Source organism: Triturus cristatus, chromosome 1_1 (genome assembly GCF_964204655.1).
Source record: "Triturus cristatus chromosome 1_1, aTriCri1.1, whole genome shotgun sequence".
Lineage (NCBI taxonomy): Eukaryota > Metazoa > Chordata > Amphibia > Caudata > Salamandridae > Triturus > Triturus cristatus.
Genome location: NC_140579.1, coordinates 124771103 through 124787761, shown reverse-complemented (window position 1 = coordinate 124787761; position 16659 = coordinate 124771103). Strand labels below are relative to the sequence as shown.

Sequence of the window (16659 nt, the reverse complement as noted above, 5' to 3'; positions counted from 1 at the left end):
CCTCATTTTTCCTCTTTCTATGCGTGCTGCATTCTGCAGCACGCATAGAAAGAGAAAAATGCCATAGTTTATTATTTTTGTTCAGGAAGGTGTTCTTCCTGCACAACGCATCCCATCTCTGCAACGTCGGCACCCTTGCAACATGGTGCATGGGTGTCTGCATTGGCGCACGGCTGCCATTAGTGTGCCAGCATAGGGGCGACGGACAGGAATGTACCGTATCTTGTAGATACAGTTCATTCATACCCTTTTATTTTGATGCATGGCAGCGCCTCAGGAAGGCCTGCTGCGCTGCTGTGCGTCAAATAAATCTTGGCAGTGAACTCCGCTTCACTCGCGGAGTTTGCTGTGTTTTCCGGATCTCGCATTACGAGAAGCTTGCGGATTTCCCAAAAACTAGCGGAGTTTTTTTCCTCGCTCTCGTTCGTCAACGTCAAGTTGGTGAGTGCAAGTGAGGAAAATCCACCTCCCGGTGAGATTTTTTCCTCGTTTGCGATCGTCATCATCAAGTTGGTGAGCGCGAGCGTGGAAAATACAATCCCGGCGAGATTTCTCAACGCGGGCGCTCAGATTTCTCATTGCGAGTGGTCGTGTATGCTCACATTGAGAAAGCATCTGTTCGCATTGAGAAATCTGCTGCTCGAGTAAAAATCTACTCGAGCGGCAGAAAGGAAGCAGTGCCCTCTTGCGCTGTGCATGGATCCATTCGCGATGATTGCACAGTGTGGACAAGCACCTGGTGCTGAAAATCACTGCAAACGGCATTTATCTAATGCACTCTGCTGCTCGCGGGGCTCCGCGTAGCACAGCAGAGTTTTTTGCACTTCGCAGAGTTCCTCGTAGCGGAACTACGCCAAGGCTTAGCGTCAAAATATAGTAAATAGGTTCCTGAGGTTCCAGGTCCCTCTGAGTGGCTCGCTTTCTACACATCACCTATATGTTCCAGGTCCTCCAGTTCTTCTCTACCCCCCCTATGCTACTTGCCCTTTGTGTGCCAGCCCCTCTCTCTCCAGGACACGAGGCTCCCACCGATGCCACTTTGTATGCCCGGTGCACTTCTGCTACTAGATAAGTATCTTACACCCTCTCCTACTGGAGACCGTGTCTCCACTCTTCTCCTGGGACGGGGGGTCTTGATTTCATTGGAGGATTCTCTTGTAATAGTCAACTTTATGAAAACATCCGGTCACCTGCCTCTTCATGCCAATCATTCCCATGCATAGTGATAGAAAGGTTCAAAAAAGTTACCCCCGTCAAGTCATGGGTTTGTTCGCATAAGGGGGTGAGGTAGAAGGCAGAAGGATGGAGTGATCGAGCCATTGAAGAAGGGGTGTGAATGCTGTTTCCATCCATTAAACAATCCCTTCAGGTGGAGACCTGTAATAGCTGCAGTCTGGTACAAAAACAGTCAAAAGAAGATGCAAAAACATACCTCGACCTTAGAGATCAGATGCAACGTGCTCAAGGGCAGGATGGCATCAGCATAACTGTGCTGGTCCAGGGGATGTCAACTGTAATGCTGGGGGTGGGACAGGGAACCCATGGCTCAGCAGAATATGCAATAAAAAGTACTTATTTTAGCAGTGATTGTTTTCTTGTCATTCTGATAAACCAATTGGGTTTTTCTATCCTGTAGCTCAAGGTTCTCAACCATAAATGTCAATACCTCTATTCGACAACAAACATTGGCAATGGCGATAGGTGTGGCTCATGAAAGTGCCTTTTGTGTCATTGATTAGTTTTAGCACTCAGTCATTCATTATAGATCCACTCTGTCGCTCATCTTTGGACTCAATTCAAAGTTAACTTTCCACTGACTCATTCTTGCAGTCACTCTCTGACAGAACCACAATAAAACACAGACAAACTCAACAACATATGCAAGATGAATTAAAAGAATAGAGGAAGAAAAAAGAAAACTGGCTGATGTTTAAATCAGGCAGACGTACTCATACAAGATTACCTGTCCTAAGAGGGTTTAACAAGGATTCTCACAGTGCAAATTTTCAATACTCGTCTGCCAGAGGGAGTAAACAACTCCAACATGCTGGCCTACTATGGTGATCTGTGAGATTCCATGTGCCAACCTGTCAACCTGTAGGCCTTAACACAAACTAATAACACTCCACCTTTAAATGCCCATTGACTTCAAGATGTTCTCACAATAAATTTGCCAGGTCTACCATCTTTACTGTAACTTTTCATAGCAATCAGTTTTATGATCTTTATTGTTGTCTTGTCACCATAACTAACCCAGACCTACTTCCTTGGGCATAGGCCTTCCCACAAAGCATCCATCAGGCATAGTGTGAAAAACTTACACAAATGTACAAAATTAAGTTATCAATCCCTCCTAGGACGGCCAATAAGGACTACCATAGTAGACATCCTAGTGCCCAAAGTTGTGTTCTTGATAGTCACAAACAACTAAATTCTTGCCTACTGTTGGAGAATTCATGTAACGAAATACCTCCCTACTGGCATTACCATGGTGCAATGACGATCCATCATTAAAAGCCTATTTCATTTAACAGAAGCTTTTCACAGTAAGTCAGGCTTACTGGCTTTGTTGCGCGTTTCCTAACCAACCAATCAGACCCACGGAGTCTGGCGTGACGTTTGCCAATGAACCGATAATGCCTATTTCCTTTACCATTGACTTAACAGTGCACACATACTGGCAACCATCATGCATGCAGTTGTAAAATTACAAATATGTACAAAAATGAAAAATACAAAAAATACAATATGCACCCCTCTGAACCTGACCTAATAAGAACTTCACTCCATTCCATAAGATCTAATGAAAATCATGACAGTAAAACTCTCCCGGGTTTGCCAGAGTGGGTGGCCGACGCCAAAACCCTTGCCTACCACGGTAATCTGTGGGATTACATGTAACAAAATACCTGTCTATAGCCTGTCACAAAGTGTGAAAACAACCCACCTACAGGCTTTAACAAATGTTTTTCACTATGAATAATGCAGGCCTTCTGCCTTTGTCATAACTTCATACCAAGCACCTATGGAATCAGACTTAATGTGCACCAGTACATAGGTTCAGTACACAAACTATGACGTGCCAGTTGAAAAGGAATGCTCTGTGGTACATACTCCTTTACAATCAAAGATCATTTCAGCAGTTTCAAACTCTACAAGTTTCCCGCGCCCATATACAATGTGTATGGCTCCAAGATGGAGCTCGATCCAGAAATTTGCAGCCTGCAGCTTGCATGTGCGGCTGTGTGATGCAGGCTTGTCTTTGTGCTGCCTGCAGCTTGCATGTGCAGCTATGTAATGCAGGTGTTTGTGCTGCCTGCAGTTTTCATGCGCCGCTATGTGACGCACGCTTGTGTTTGTGCTGTCTGCAGCTTGCATGCGCAGCTATGTGATGCAGGCTTGTGTTTGTACTGCCTGCAGCTTGCATGTGCGGCTATGTTACGTAGGCTTGTGTTTGTGCTGCCTGCAGCTTGCATGTGCGGCTATGTGATGCAGGCTTGTGTTTGTGCTGCCTGCAGCTTGCATGTGCGGCTATGTGATGCAGGCTTGTGTTTGTGCTGCCTGCAGCTTCCATGCGCAGCTATGTGACGCAGGCTTGTGTTTGAGCTCCCTGCAGCTTGCATGTGCGGCTATGTGATGCAGGCATGTGTCTGTGCTGCCTGCACCTTGCATGTGCAGCTACGTGATGCAGGCATGTGTCTGTCTGCCTTCATCTTGCATGTGCAGCTATGTGATGCAGGCTTGTGTCTGTCTGCCTGCAGCTTGCATGTGCAGCTATGTGACGCAGGCTTGAGTCTGTGCTGCCTTCAGCTTGCATGTGCAGCTATGTGATGCAGGCTTGTGTTTGTGCTGCCTGCAGCTTGCATGTGCAGCTATGTGATGCAGGCTTGTGTCTGTCTGCCTGAAGCTTGCATGTGCGGCTATGTGATGCAGGCTTGTGTTTGTGCTGCCTGCAGCTTGCATGTGTTGCTATGTGATGCAGGCTGGAGTTTTTGCTGCCTGCAGCTTGCATGCGGAGCTATGTGATGCAGGCTTGTGTCTGTGCTGCCTGCAGCTTGCATGTGCAGCTATATGACGCAGGCTTGTGTTTGTACTGCCTGCAGCTTGCATGCGCAGGTATGTGATGCAGGCTTGTGTTTGTGCTGCCTGAAGCTTGCATGCGCAGCTACGTGACGCAGGTTTGTGTCTGTGCTGCCTGCATCTTGCATGCACAGCTATGTGATGCAGGCTTGTGTCTGTGCTGCGCTTATTTACAAAGCCACCTTATATGAGGCGTGCTGCAATAGTCTTAGAGTGGTCTGAGTTTCAGTCTCTAACAGGGGCAATACATGCACGACCAGCTCATTTCTACATTGTCTGCGAGAGGCCTGTCGGTGATGCAGTGACTTCTTAGACAGTGAGAGAAAACAGAAGCCGGCTGTTGGAAGGTCATGCAGTAGCGGCCACTACTAGGCACGGGTGGTGAGGCAGGGGGGCATGGGGCATCGGGGGAGAGCGGAGTGGGGAAAGCAAACAATAAAATTAAACTGACTTACCTGGGTGCCGCTGGGTGCTGCTGCCTCTGCTCCGTCTCCTCCGCGCCACAACAGGAAGCTCCCAGAATCCCCTGCCCATTCACAATGCTGACTTAAGCAATGTTGTGATTGGTCTGAGGGCCATAGCTCGGTGCTCAGACAGGGGCTTGGAGGCTTTGTATGTTACTCACCAAGCTGTGCAATGCAGCCTGGTGGGGAAGATGCAAAGTGCGCATGACGGTTTAACTGGCCGCCTTGCTTTACACTCGTCCCCTGCCCGGCCCACCCGAGCAGGAAGTAAAACAAAAAAGCTAGTTATTATCTCTTCAGTTTTCCTTTTTACACTGCTCACAGAGCAGTGGGGCGACGCTCCTCCCCCTTAGCGGAGGGGCCGCCGCTGAGGTCATGTGCATAGCCGCCAGGTTTCTCAGGTTCATGCGTGATTCGCTGCTCCAGCCCAGATTTTGTTCCTCTGAATTCTAGTCCTGTTTTATAGTGGAATGAGCAAGAATACAAGTCCCAGAATTCAAAGAAAACACCTGGGGGCAGATTTATGTTCCTTGGCGCATCCCTGCAAATCAGCATGGATGCGCCAGGGAAGATGCGTCACGCAAGTTTTCCCCTTGCGCCACCGCAGATGCGCCGCATTTACAATGCGGTGCATCGTGGCGCAAGGACAAGCAGATACGTGACGCATCTGCCGGCGTAAGGTTGGCGCAGTGCTGAAGTTGCGTCGCAAGCACGAGGCAACTCCAACACTGTTCCAACCTACCCTATCCCTAACATGGTGCGTCAAGCCTTACGCCTGCTTCAAGCAGGCGCAGGGTTTTGACGCATCAGCGTTGGGAAAGTGACTCGGTGAAATCTTCTAGATTTCACTGAGTCACTTTTCAGGGGCGTTCCTGCGACGGAACGCCCCCCCTGAGTAGAAACGCCCACATGAAACCTGACGCAGGTTTCATGTGGTGCAGGGCTTTACACCGTGACGCATCTCCATAGATGCGTCACGATGTAAATGGGGCGCAACATGACGCAGGGTTTACGCCACCGCTGCGTCACAAAAGTGATGCAACGGCGGCGTAAAAGTGGCGCAAGTCTGATATAAATCTGCCCCCTGGACTGTAGTAATACATCACGCATGGATCTCGGAAACTTGTCATGCCGTGTGTGAACTGTTTGTAAACGATTTTCAGCGATTAGTTACCATTTCTGTGGATAGTGGGGCCTGTGGAAAGCGGGTAGGGGCCAGTCTGGCAACCGTGCAGTGTTATCCACCAGCGTCATTCAAATTATGGACAGATGATGTCCGTCAAAGTGTCTGCTATGGACAGTGGGCATTTGTCCTAAATAACGGACGATCCATGTAAATTACGCACGGGCAGTCACCCTGAACTCAGGGAAGATGACCAGATGACTCCTTGTCCCCACGAATATGGTATTGGATGGTCATTTAACAACCTAATGCATCCTGGGAGTTGTAGTCCTGGTGTGTTTCAGTTGATCCAATTAGACTTGTACACAAGAAAGGTTACTAGGTGAGTCCATGTCACCCAGGATGCAGCAGTGGGTTGTCACTCAACTACCTCATGCATTATGGGAATGGTAGTCCCAGCTGACCTAAGTGAACAAGGGGACCAGAAAACAATGATTTGTAAAAGAAAATCCCAGGACTGGAGCCTTGTGTCCTTATGACGTGGAACCTTCTGGTAGCCTCAGGCACACAGGCCAGTGAGCTCCATAGGTACCAGCTGCCTGTGACGTGTACCAGGTCGTATTTGAGCTCCTTAGCACTGCCAGGGAATGGCCGTGAGAAGGTCTGCAGATCCCTCACGCGCAGATGCAAAGCACGAGTGTCTTTTACCTAAACACACACGCGCACAGACACACACAAACCCACCTGTGTGCAGAGAGCAGGCACGGACAGGAGCAGCCGTCAGAGAGCAGGCAGGGCACCACTGGAGAGGGAGGGGTAAAAGAAAGGGGGAGGCAGAGGTGCATATGGGGCGGGTCATGGTTAGTGGACCACTGTGTATCGAAACCAGGACAGGGCGCAATCCCCTGCGGCACTCTTGTGGTGTTTTGTGCACCGGTGTGTCACACCTCGTGCTGTCCCCACGTCTGCTTCCCAGTGCTCAGACAGACGCCCAGAGGAGCCGGCTCACCCTGGGATCCGCTTATCGCAGTTGATCTGAAGTGAAACAAAGCGTGCCCAGCCCTACACCTGATGCTCTTATAGGTAAAGACCGTATAGGGCGCGTGCGTTAAGGGCAGGCAGGGGTAATGGAAGCCTGGCCCTTCGGTGGTCTCAGGTCCCATGTCTGAATGCCTCACCCCACAGACCACCTGCAGGAACCCACTGCCTGCTGGGTAATTCAATGCAATCTGGGGGTAAAGTGTATGTGTAAAGCACGCCTTCACCCAACAGTATCTTTGCAATGAATAACAGATGTTTATTGTTACTCAACTCAATGGTACTCATGTTATCAACCTCAGAAGGATGAAAGGCTGAGAGGACCTGCTGGATTTGAACCTGTGACCATGAGGTTGAACACTGGCCCCTAGAGTGGACACATTAGTCACATGACAACAAGCGAACTGTACAACTACCACTTGTTCTTGCCACTGCAGGTGCCAGCCACAAGGATGCGCCACTGAACGGTGCCAGCCACAAGGATGCGCCACTGCACGGTGCCAGTCACAAGGATGCGCCACTTCACGGTGCCGGTCACAAGGATGCGTGCACAGCCCCCCTGAGCTCCATACATAAGGAAAACTGGAGGCAGATTCCCCTTTGCGAAACAGTTACCACCTCAAATCAGGTGCCAGCGAGTGGTTTGCGACCCCGAAGGCCCACCCTTCGGAGGGGTTCTCTTTCCTGCACCCTCCCCATCCCATATTTCGGGGCTGGAAATACCTTTTCTTCAGCCGGCCCTCGTGTTCCCCGCGGCTGCCGATGAGTCCTATTCTTAGAGCTGTGGTTTCCTCACTGGGCAGCTGGCAGGAAAGGGAGCCCCGCTGAGCCTGTAGATAAACCCCTTCCTCCGCACTGAGGGACAGTACCAAGAGAGCCCCCCCACCCATCCACCCGCAGAGCTGGCCTCCATGCTCTGATGAGGGCACAGCAGCCGCCGGAGGGAAGGGAGACATGCCGAGGGCAGCCTGGGTGCTGCTGCTCCAGGGGATGCTGGTGGGGCTGGGGCGGCTGACAGGTGAGCAGGGCATCATGGGGGAGGGAGGGGATGTGCTGAAGCGGGGGGAGAGATGTTCTGGGGTGTGAACGTATAGCAGGTGGCTTTGAGGAATAAACAGATTCATCTATTGGGAGCCAGTATATATCTATCTGGGGATGGAGCCATCACCGACAGAGGACTCATCAACCAATAATGCCCTGTGTGGAATCATTAGCAACAGAGGATTCATCTCCTAATAGAGCACTCTTAGAACCATTATCCATAATGAGTCACTCTCTCAATTGCGCATTGTGTAGAACCATCAGCGACAGACTCGCCGAAACCCCGCATATCCGCAGTGCCAGAGTGGGTAGTAGAGCCTTCTCCTACATCGCGGCCAAGACCTGGAACGAGCTCCCGATCAACATCAGACGCTACCCCACTCTGCACACCTTCAGGAAGGACCTCAAGACCTGGAACGAGCTCCCAATCAACATCAGACGCTCCCCCACTCTGCACACCTTCAGGAAGAGCCTCAAGACCTGGAACGAGCTCCCGATCAACATCAGACGTGCCCCCAGTATGCACACCTTCAGGAAGAACCTCAAGACCTGGAACGAGCTCCCGATTAACTTCAGACGCTCCCCCACTCTGCACACCTTCAGGAAGAGCCTCAAGACCTGGAACGAGCTCCTGCTCAACATCAGACGCTCCCCCACTCTGCACACCTTCAGCGAGAGCCTCAAGACCTGGAACGAGCTCCCGATCAACATCAGACACTCCCCCACTCTGCACGCCTTCAGGAAGAGCCTCAAGACCTGGAACGAGCTCCCGCTCAACATCAGACGCTCCCCCACTCTGCACACCTTCAGGAAGAGCCTCAAGACCTGGAACGAGCTCCCGCTCAACATCAGACGCTCCCCCACTCTGCACACCTTCAGGAAGAGCCTCAAGACCTGGAACGAGCTCCCGCTCAACATCAGACGCTCTCCCACTCTGCACACCTTCAGGAAGAACCTCAAGACCTGGAACGAGCTCCCGATTAAAATCAGGCGCGCCCCCACTCTGCACACCTTCAGGACGGACCTCAAGACCTGGAACGAGCTCCCGATCAACATCAGACGCTACCCCGCTCTGCACACCTTCAGGAAGAGCCTCAAGACCTGGAACGAGCTCCCGCTCAACATAAGACGCCCCCCCACTCTGCACACCTTCAGGAAGGATCTCAATACCTGGAACGAGCTCCCGCTCAACATCAGACGTGCCCCCACTCTGCACACCTTCAGGAAGAGCCTCAAGACCTGGAACGAGCACCTGCTCAACATCAGACGCTCCCCCACTCTGCACACCTTCAGGAAGAGCCTCAAGACCTGGAACGAGCTCCCGAGCAACATCAGTCGCGCCCCCACTATGCACATCTTCAAGAAGAGCCTCAAGACCTGGAACAAGCTCCTGATCAACATCAGACGCTCCCCACTCTGCACACCTTCAGGATGAGGCTCAAGACCTGGAACGAACACCTGCTCAACATCAGACGCTGCCCCACTCTGCACACCTTCAGGATGAGGCTCAAGACCTGGAACGAGCACCTGCTCAACATCAGACGCTCCCCCACTCTGCACACCTTCAGGAAGAGCCTCAAGACCTGGAACGAGCTCCCGAGCAACATCAGTCGTGCCCCCACTATGCACATCTTCAAGAAGAGCCTCAAGACCTGGAACGAGCTCCTGATCAACATCAGACACGCCCCCACTATGCACATCTTCAGGAAGAGACTCAAGACCTGTAACGATCTCCCGCTCAACATCAGACGCTCCCACACTCTGCACACCATCAGGAAGAGCCTCAAGACCTGGAACTAGATCCCGATCAACATCAGACACTCCCCTACTCTGCACACCTTCAGGAAGGACCTCAAGACCTGGAACGAGCTCCCGATCAACATCAGACGATTCCCCACTCTGCACGCCTTCAGGAAGAGCCTCAAGACGTGGAACGAGCTCCCGCTCAACATCAGGCGCTCCCTCACTCTGCACACCTTCAGGAAGAGCCTCAAGACCTGGAACGAGCTTCCGGTCAACATCAGACGCTCCCCCACTCTGCACACCTTAAGGAAGAGCCTCAAGACCTGGAACGAGCTCCCACTCAACATCAGACGCTCCCCTACTCTGCACACCTTCAGGAAGAGCCTCAAGACCTGGCTCTTCGGCTGACTCGGAGCTGCAATCCCCCGCCCCCTTCCCTAGCACCTTGAGGCCCTCACGGGGCGCACTTCACAATTCCCTGATTGATTGAGAGGATTCATCAACCAGTGGTGCACGGTACAGAACCAACAGCAGCAGTGTTTTTTTCTCCCAATGGAGAACTGTATAGACACATTAGCAACAATGGATTCATCTCCAAATGGTGCATGGCATAGAAACGTTAGAAACAATGGATCCATCACTATATGGTGCATGGTATAGAAACATTAGAAACAATGGATCCATCTCCAAATGGTGCATAATATAGAAATGTTACGAACAATGGGTCCATCTCCAAATGGTGCATGGTATAGAAATATTAGCGACAATGGATTCATCTTCCAAAGGTGCATGGTATAGAAACATAACAACAACGGGTTCATTTCCAAATGATTCATGGTATAGACCCAAATTCTGGGCAATTTATGAGCCTTATGGGAAAGGGGTTCCTCTGCCAGTAGAAAGCCTATTTAGGTAAATATTTTCTCTCCACATTTTTAAGTTGTATTTGTCGGTCAGCTGGTGCATGTTCACTCATACTTAGCACTCTAATATCTGGGCGCTCCTCATGGCTCCACACTTAGGTTTGAGAGAAGGAGTGGGCAGTGTGTGGCGGTGACACCCCTGCAGGACCCACCCTAGATGCGGGCTATGGGAAGGCCCTGCGTGTGGTGCTGCACAGAGGCTCTCCTAGCTCCTGGAAGTAGATTCTACATTGTTCAGCAGTGGAATCTGCATCCCTTGCTCAGTTAAGACATAGAGGTCCTAGTTTGACTTTGTATCCAGGGAATGCTGTTCTTGACCACTAGTGGTTCCGTGTCCCAAGAAGCGACTTATTGTGTCCTAGGCGCTTCACAATTTCAAAACCAAACACAGATAAATGCAAGGCCTTCAGATGAAGCTATGGGTGTCAATTAGAGGTAGCCACTTGAACCAGCATGACGCTTGGGGCAGGAGTAGAAAGGAAAGATGGCTCCTTGAGCTCTGCTTGGTGTTCAAAGGGTCAACCCTGTGATGTCATCGGGGAAGAGGAAAGGGCGTATGATCTCACTTCCGTGAATCGACCTCAGTGGGTGGATCGTCTCATTAATGGGGCCTGGTAGAAGTAAGCGCCTAGGTGCCCGGAGTAACTTCATGCCCTGGAGTCGATGGTCATCCATCAGGTCTCAAGCCCACACAGCCCATGGAACTGCCCATGGAAGGGCCGCTAGTGACAGGTCCAAGGATTTTTGGGCGCAGAGAAGCCTCATTCAAGCAGACGGTGAGATAGCTATCTTTGAAGGTACCGCAATGAACATTCAGGGTAGACCTGGACTGTAGAAGTCTCATACCTGAAGATGGTTTGCTGTGTCTCCTGATGGGGGTCACACTGTTGATGTCAGGGAGGGAGAATGGTCACAGGGTTTGCCAGGAGGGACCACATTCCATCCATTGGTGATCATCAGACGTGATATCAGCTTAAAAGAAGAAGACGCCCTTGGGCCTTGTTCGTTGCATCGCTGCGCTAGGAGGATGTATGAGTCCTTCAACTTTCTTGAATACTCTACTGGTCTGCTGATGCCTTGCCCGGAGAAAGGTGTGATTGCTTCTGCTTTAGGGTGAGGATCTTATTTCTTGAGGTCCAACAAGGTTTGGTATGGGGCATTGTTTGGTTTCTCCAGGAATGGTGTTGACTATGTGTAGTTTATTGCTGCGAGGGTATGCGTTGGTTGCAACTTCTCATAGGATTGTTGAGTCTGCCAGTGCTACCCAGGCTGTGGTTTCAGATGCATGTCCTCCATATACTGCTTCCCTGAGGTGTTTTGTTTGCCCGTATATAGGCAATTCTCATCTGCCTTCTCCTTCCATCTTTGGGGGTTGTCCAGTTGAGTTGGTCTCCTCCATCGGCTGCTTCCTTGTGCAGCATTATTTGCCCATCTATAGGCAGTTCTCCTACATCCTCTCCTTCCTTCTTTGGTGGTTGTCCGGCTGAGTTGGTCTCCTCCATAGACAGTGGTCTGTGGTGGTGGTGTTTCGTCTAGCTATAGGCAGTTCTCAGTATGTCTTAATCTTCCATCTTTGGTGGTTGCTTGATTGAGCTGGTCTCCTCCATATACTGCTTCCTTGAGGTGTTTTGCTTGCCCGTATATAGGCAATTCTCATCCGCCTTCTCCTTCCATCTTTGGGGGTTGTCCATTTGAGTTGGTCTCCTCCATCGGCTGCTTCCTTGTACAGCATTATTTGCCCATCTATAGGCAGTTCTCCTACATCCTCTCCTTCCTTCTTTGGGGGTTGTCCGGTTGAGTCGGTCTCCTCCATAGACAGTGGTCTGTGGTGGTGTTTCGTCTAGCTATAGGCAGTTCTCAGTATGTCTTAATCTTCCATCTTTGGTGGTTGCTTGATTGAGCTGGTCTCCTCCATATACTGCTTCCTTGAAGTGTTGTGTCTGCCCGTATATAGGCAATTCTCATCCGTCCCCTCCTTCCATCTTTGGGGGTTGCCCAGTTGAGTTGGTCTCCTCCATCGGCTGCTTCCTTGTGCGGCGTTATTTGCCCATCTTTAGGCAGTTCTCCTACATCCTCTCCTTCCTTCTTTGGTGGTTGTCCGGCTGAGTTGGTCTCCTCCATAGACAGTGGTCTGTGGTGGTGGTGTTTCGTCTAGCTATAGGCAGTTCTCAGTATGACTTAATCTTCCATCTTTGGTGGTTGCTTCCTTGAGGTGTTTTGTTCGCCCGTAAATAGGCAATTCTCATCCGTCCTCTCCTTCCATCTTTGGCGGTTATCCGGTTGAGTGGGTCTCCTCCAAAGACCTTGCTCTCTCACAGCTGTGTTGGCCTGCCATGGTCACGGAAGCAGTTGCGATGCTGTGGGCATGAAGGGGTTGTTGTCAGCCCTGGGCATGGAAACGGTTGTAGCCTTTGGCCTTGCAACAGCTGCTATACAATGGTCTTAGAAGCGGTTGTCACCAGCCATGTCATTGGAAGCTGCAGAAGCCAGCCATGCATCTGGAAGCAGTTGCAATGCTGTGGTCCAGGAGGCAGTAGTAGTCAGCTGTGGGCTATAAGCGGTTGTGACCATCCATGTTCCTGGAAGCGGTGGTGTCCTGCTACGGGCCTGAAATCGGTTGTGGGCAGCTAAGGGCATAAAGTAGTTCTGGGCAGACATGGGCCTGGAAGCCATGTTGATGCTGTGGACCTGGCATCTATTGTGGACCCAAATACTGCAGTGTGGAGCAGCAGGCGTAGAAGCAGTTGCAATGCTGTCGGCCTGGAAGCAGTCGGAGCGAGCTATGGTTATGGAAGCGGTTGTTTCCATCATATATATATAGAGAGAGATATATACATACAGCCATAAACAAATCGGATTCAAACATTTTAAGCAAACAAGCTTACAATTATCCTTTGCAGGTGGACCCACCACTTTTATCTTTCTCCCAGCGCACCTCCCCCCAAAAACCACTTCTAGAGGCACTAGTGATTGGACCTCGGAGCGGTTAGTATGCTGAGGTAGCATATCTACCGGCTGGTGTGCTTGTAGCAGCAGTGCTTACTTTGAGACTGTGGTGGCCTGAGATAGAAACACATAAGAGGGAAATAATAAAGAAAATAATCTGAAAGAATGAGATAAAGGGGCAGGGAGTGTCTAGTGGGGTACAAAAGAGGTATGAGTTGGAATTCAAACTAGAGGGCATTGGTATCCTGCACCCCTGATATTCAATAACAACTTATTGAAAGTATGAATTTCCGGTTGGTAAATTAGGGCTGCTTGTAGTAATTAGTTCAAACCACTTGCTAACCCTGGGCGTAGTTTGCGTAGTAGTGCTACGCGTAGCTACGCGAAGTGCACTTCGCACTACGTGAGCTACCCGTAGCTACGCAAACTGCGTAGTGCACTGTGCAAAATGCTGTTTGCACTGCTTGTCCGCACTGTGCAATCATTGAAAACCGCATCTTGCACAGTGCAAGCGGTCGTTTTCTGCCGCTCGAGTAGATTTGTACTCGAGCGGCAGCTTTCTCAATGCGGACTGGTAGTATCTCATCGCGAGCGGTCGCGAGCATACGCGACCACTCGCAATGAGAAACCTGACGTCCCCGCGTTGAGAATCTCGCTGGGAGGTTTATTTTCCACACTCGCGATCGGCAACTTGATGTTGCTGATCGCGAACGAGGAAAAAGTCTCGCCGGGATGTTATTTTGCTCACACGCGGTCGCCAACTTGACGTTGAGGACCGCGAGGAAGCAAAAAATGCCTGCTACGCTACGCGTTTTTGCACCGTGCTACGTGCAATTCGCATAGCGCGTAGGTGCGCAAACTACTCGAGCGTAGCGTAGTCCTATGCCTAGGGTTACTTGCTATCACCTTTGCTCCAACAATGGGAAGTGTAAACCAGAGATGAAATGTTATTCAACCAACTTGCATCATGATATGGGCCAACAGCTTAGAAAACAAGGAAAGGGCAAATTTGCCTTTATTTCTTGTAACAGTTGATGGATTTTGTAAATGGATCCATGGTTTAATGTGTCTCTGTGGTGGAGTTTATATAGTGCAAGTTAGCAGAAATGTGAGACAGTTGACAATAAGTCCTACCAATGATGGACATGATCTGTAGCTTTTGATTTTTAGGAAAGTCAATCCTGAGGGAGTCAAACTGGTGTCAGATTTTAGTGGTGATGACAATTCCCCTCGAGGATTTAATGTGAATCAGAAAAACTTCAAGCAGGGGCAGGGTGGTTTCACTGACTAAATTCTTATTCTTAGGATATATATTGAGCATGCAAAAGCCACAGCTTCTTGGCGCTAGGTTACCGTCTACGTAAGGCTAACAATGATCTAAAGCAGATTTGAACAGCTGGTCTTTTACTATTTCTTGAACTCCACAACTGACGAGTGACCACACAATTTCGTGGGCAAAGCACTTCATTCCCTTGCGGCAGCACAGGAGAAGGCTCGGCCACCAAAGAAACTGCCTGAACTCAAGGTGCAACAGCAAGACGTTTCCACAGGAGTGAAGATTAAACGAGTGCTTGTTCTCACTGACTTTCTTAGCTAGGAGAGAGGGGGAGCCATTATGGACCAACCTATGGACCATGGCCATGGGTTTGAAAACAATTCTCTGCTCTATTGGAAACCCATGAAGATGTTTTAGAGTTGGAGAGATTTATTCCCCAGAGGAGGCACCGGTAATAATGTGTGCAGCAGCATTCTGCACTAGTTGTATGTCCTGATGGACCAGTAATCACTTGTTTGAGGCAAAGGTTTCCTAAGGATTCTTACTTGCCAAAAGCAGGAGCTGTACACCTTTTGTTAGTATAATTTGAATCAGTTTAAATCCCCAGAACAGGAGCTGGGCCCACAGAGGTGGCCACACAGAGGGCTGCCATTTTACTAGATATGACCAGTACTTCCATCTTATCCAGATTCAATTTAAGAAAATTACAAGCCATCCCCTCTGTGACACTAAGGAGAGTATTTACAAACACATCAGAGTTTCCTCTGTCAGATTGAAGTTTAAAGTGCTTTTGCGTGCCGTCGGCGTACCAATAGCAATGGACACCCCAAATCCATCAACACCTCATTAAAGGAGCGACAGAAATGTTAACAAGCATTTGTAATGCAATCGGTCTTGCCGTTGGGACCTTATAAGTTCTAGCGATGCACCACATTATTGCACATTACTGCAACAAGACTAGTTTTGACAATGCTTTTTATTTATGTTTAAAAAACCAAAACATAAATAAAAGGCATTGTCATTTACAATGCCAATAGCTCAAACTCGCGTAAATGCGAGACCTGTTGCATTGCAAATGCTTGTTTTTAGGGGAAAGATTACATGCTAATACTGCAGGACCTGTCAGGTGCCTTCAAAACTATCGACCCCTAAAACAGTTTTGTTTTGTTTTAGATATATATTGTTATAAATAGTGAGCAGACCTTCTTGGCCTCAGAGTGCCGTTATGCCAGAAGAGGCGTAGACGCATGCTACCCAACTGTCCATCAAAAGACTGTCCAACGCAACAAAATGCTTGAAGACTAGAATCTTCATGCCACACCCAACAGCTATTTATTTGGGGTTTCAAAAGCTGACCTCCCTCCCCCTCCCCATTTACTTATCGGCGAGTAGGTCTAGCCCTTAGTTGAGATCTTGTCCAACCCGGATATTGATTTCCACCACGACACGAAGACGGGCGTCGTGAAACCCTTGCTTTAGTAGCTACGGTGTTGGAGCTTTTATGGGCCTCTTCTGTCTGCAGTTTGCCAGATGAAAAATACTCAGAATTGACGCGATAAGGAAGAACGATGGGTTTATAGAAAAGGGAGATAATGATGAATGATGCATGGATTGCTGAATGAGTGAATAGAAGGTTGATGGATGAGTGTGTGTAAGGATGGGCGGCTATAGGATAGGTGGATGAGTGGGTTAAAGGATAATGTGTGAGTGGGTAAAAGGGTGGGTGGATGGGTGGGTTAGAGGAAGAATGGGTAAGTGGGTGCAAGGATAGGTGGATGACAGATGAGATGGGTGAAAGGATGGATAGGCGGGTGAGGACAGGAGGATGGGTGGATGAAAGAATGGTAAGTGGGTGATGGGGATGGAAGAGTGGGTGAAGATGAGTGGATAGGAGGATGGCTGGATGAAAGAATGGTAAGTGGGTGATGGGGATTGATGAGTGGGTGAAGATCAGTGGATAGGAGGATGGCTGGATGAAAGAATGGTAAGTGGGTGATGGGGATGGATGAGTGGGTGAAGATGAGT

At 49.6% G+C, this 16659-nt stretch overlaps 1 protein-coding gene across 3 annotated transcripts in view; it reads left to right on the top strand.

Moving 5' to 3' along the window:
* Positions 1 to 7590: 7590 nt before the first annotated feature.
* Positions 7591 to 16659, top strand: part of LOC146869749 (uncharacterized) — a 101833-nt gene continuing 92764 nt past the window's right edge. For 2 of the 3 annotated variants that reach the window (XM_085614154.1, XM_085614138.1), the window contains exon 1: positions 7613 to 7723. In XM_085614154.1, coding sequence (XP_085470280.1) covers positions 7660 to 7723 — 64 coding nt within the window. In that variant the 5' untranslated portion in view covers positions 7613 to 7659. Of the gene's footprint in view, positions 7724 to 16659 lie in introns of all 3 variants that reach the window. The other variant, XM_085614146.1, reaches the window with a different exon arrangement.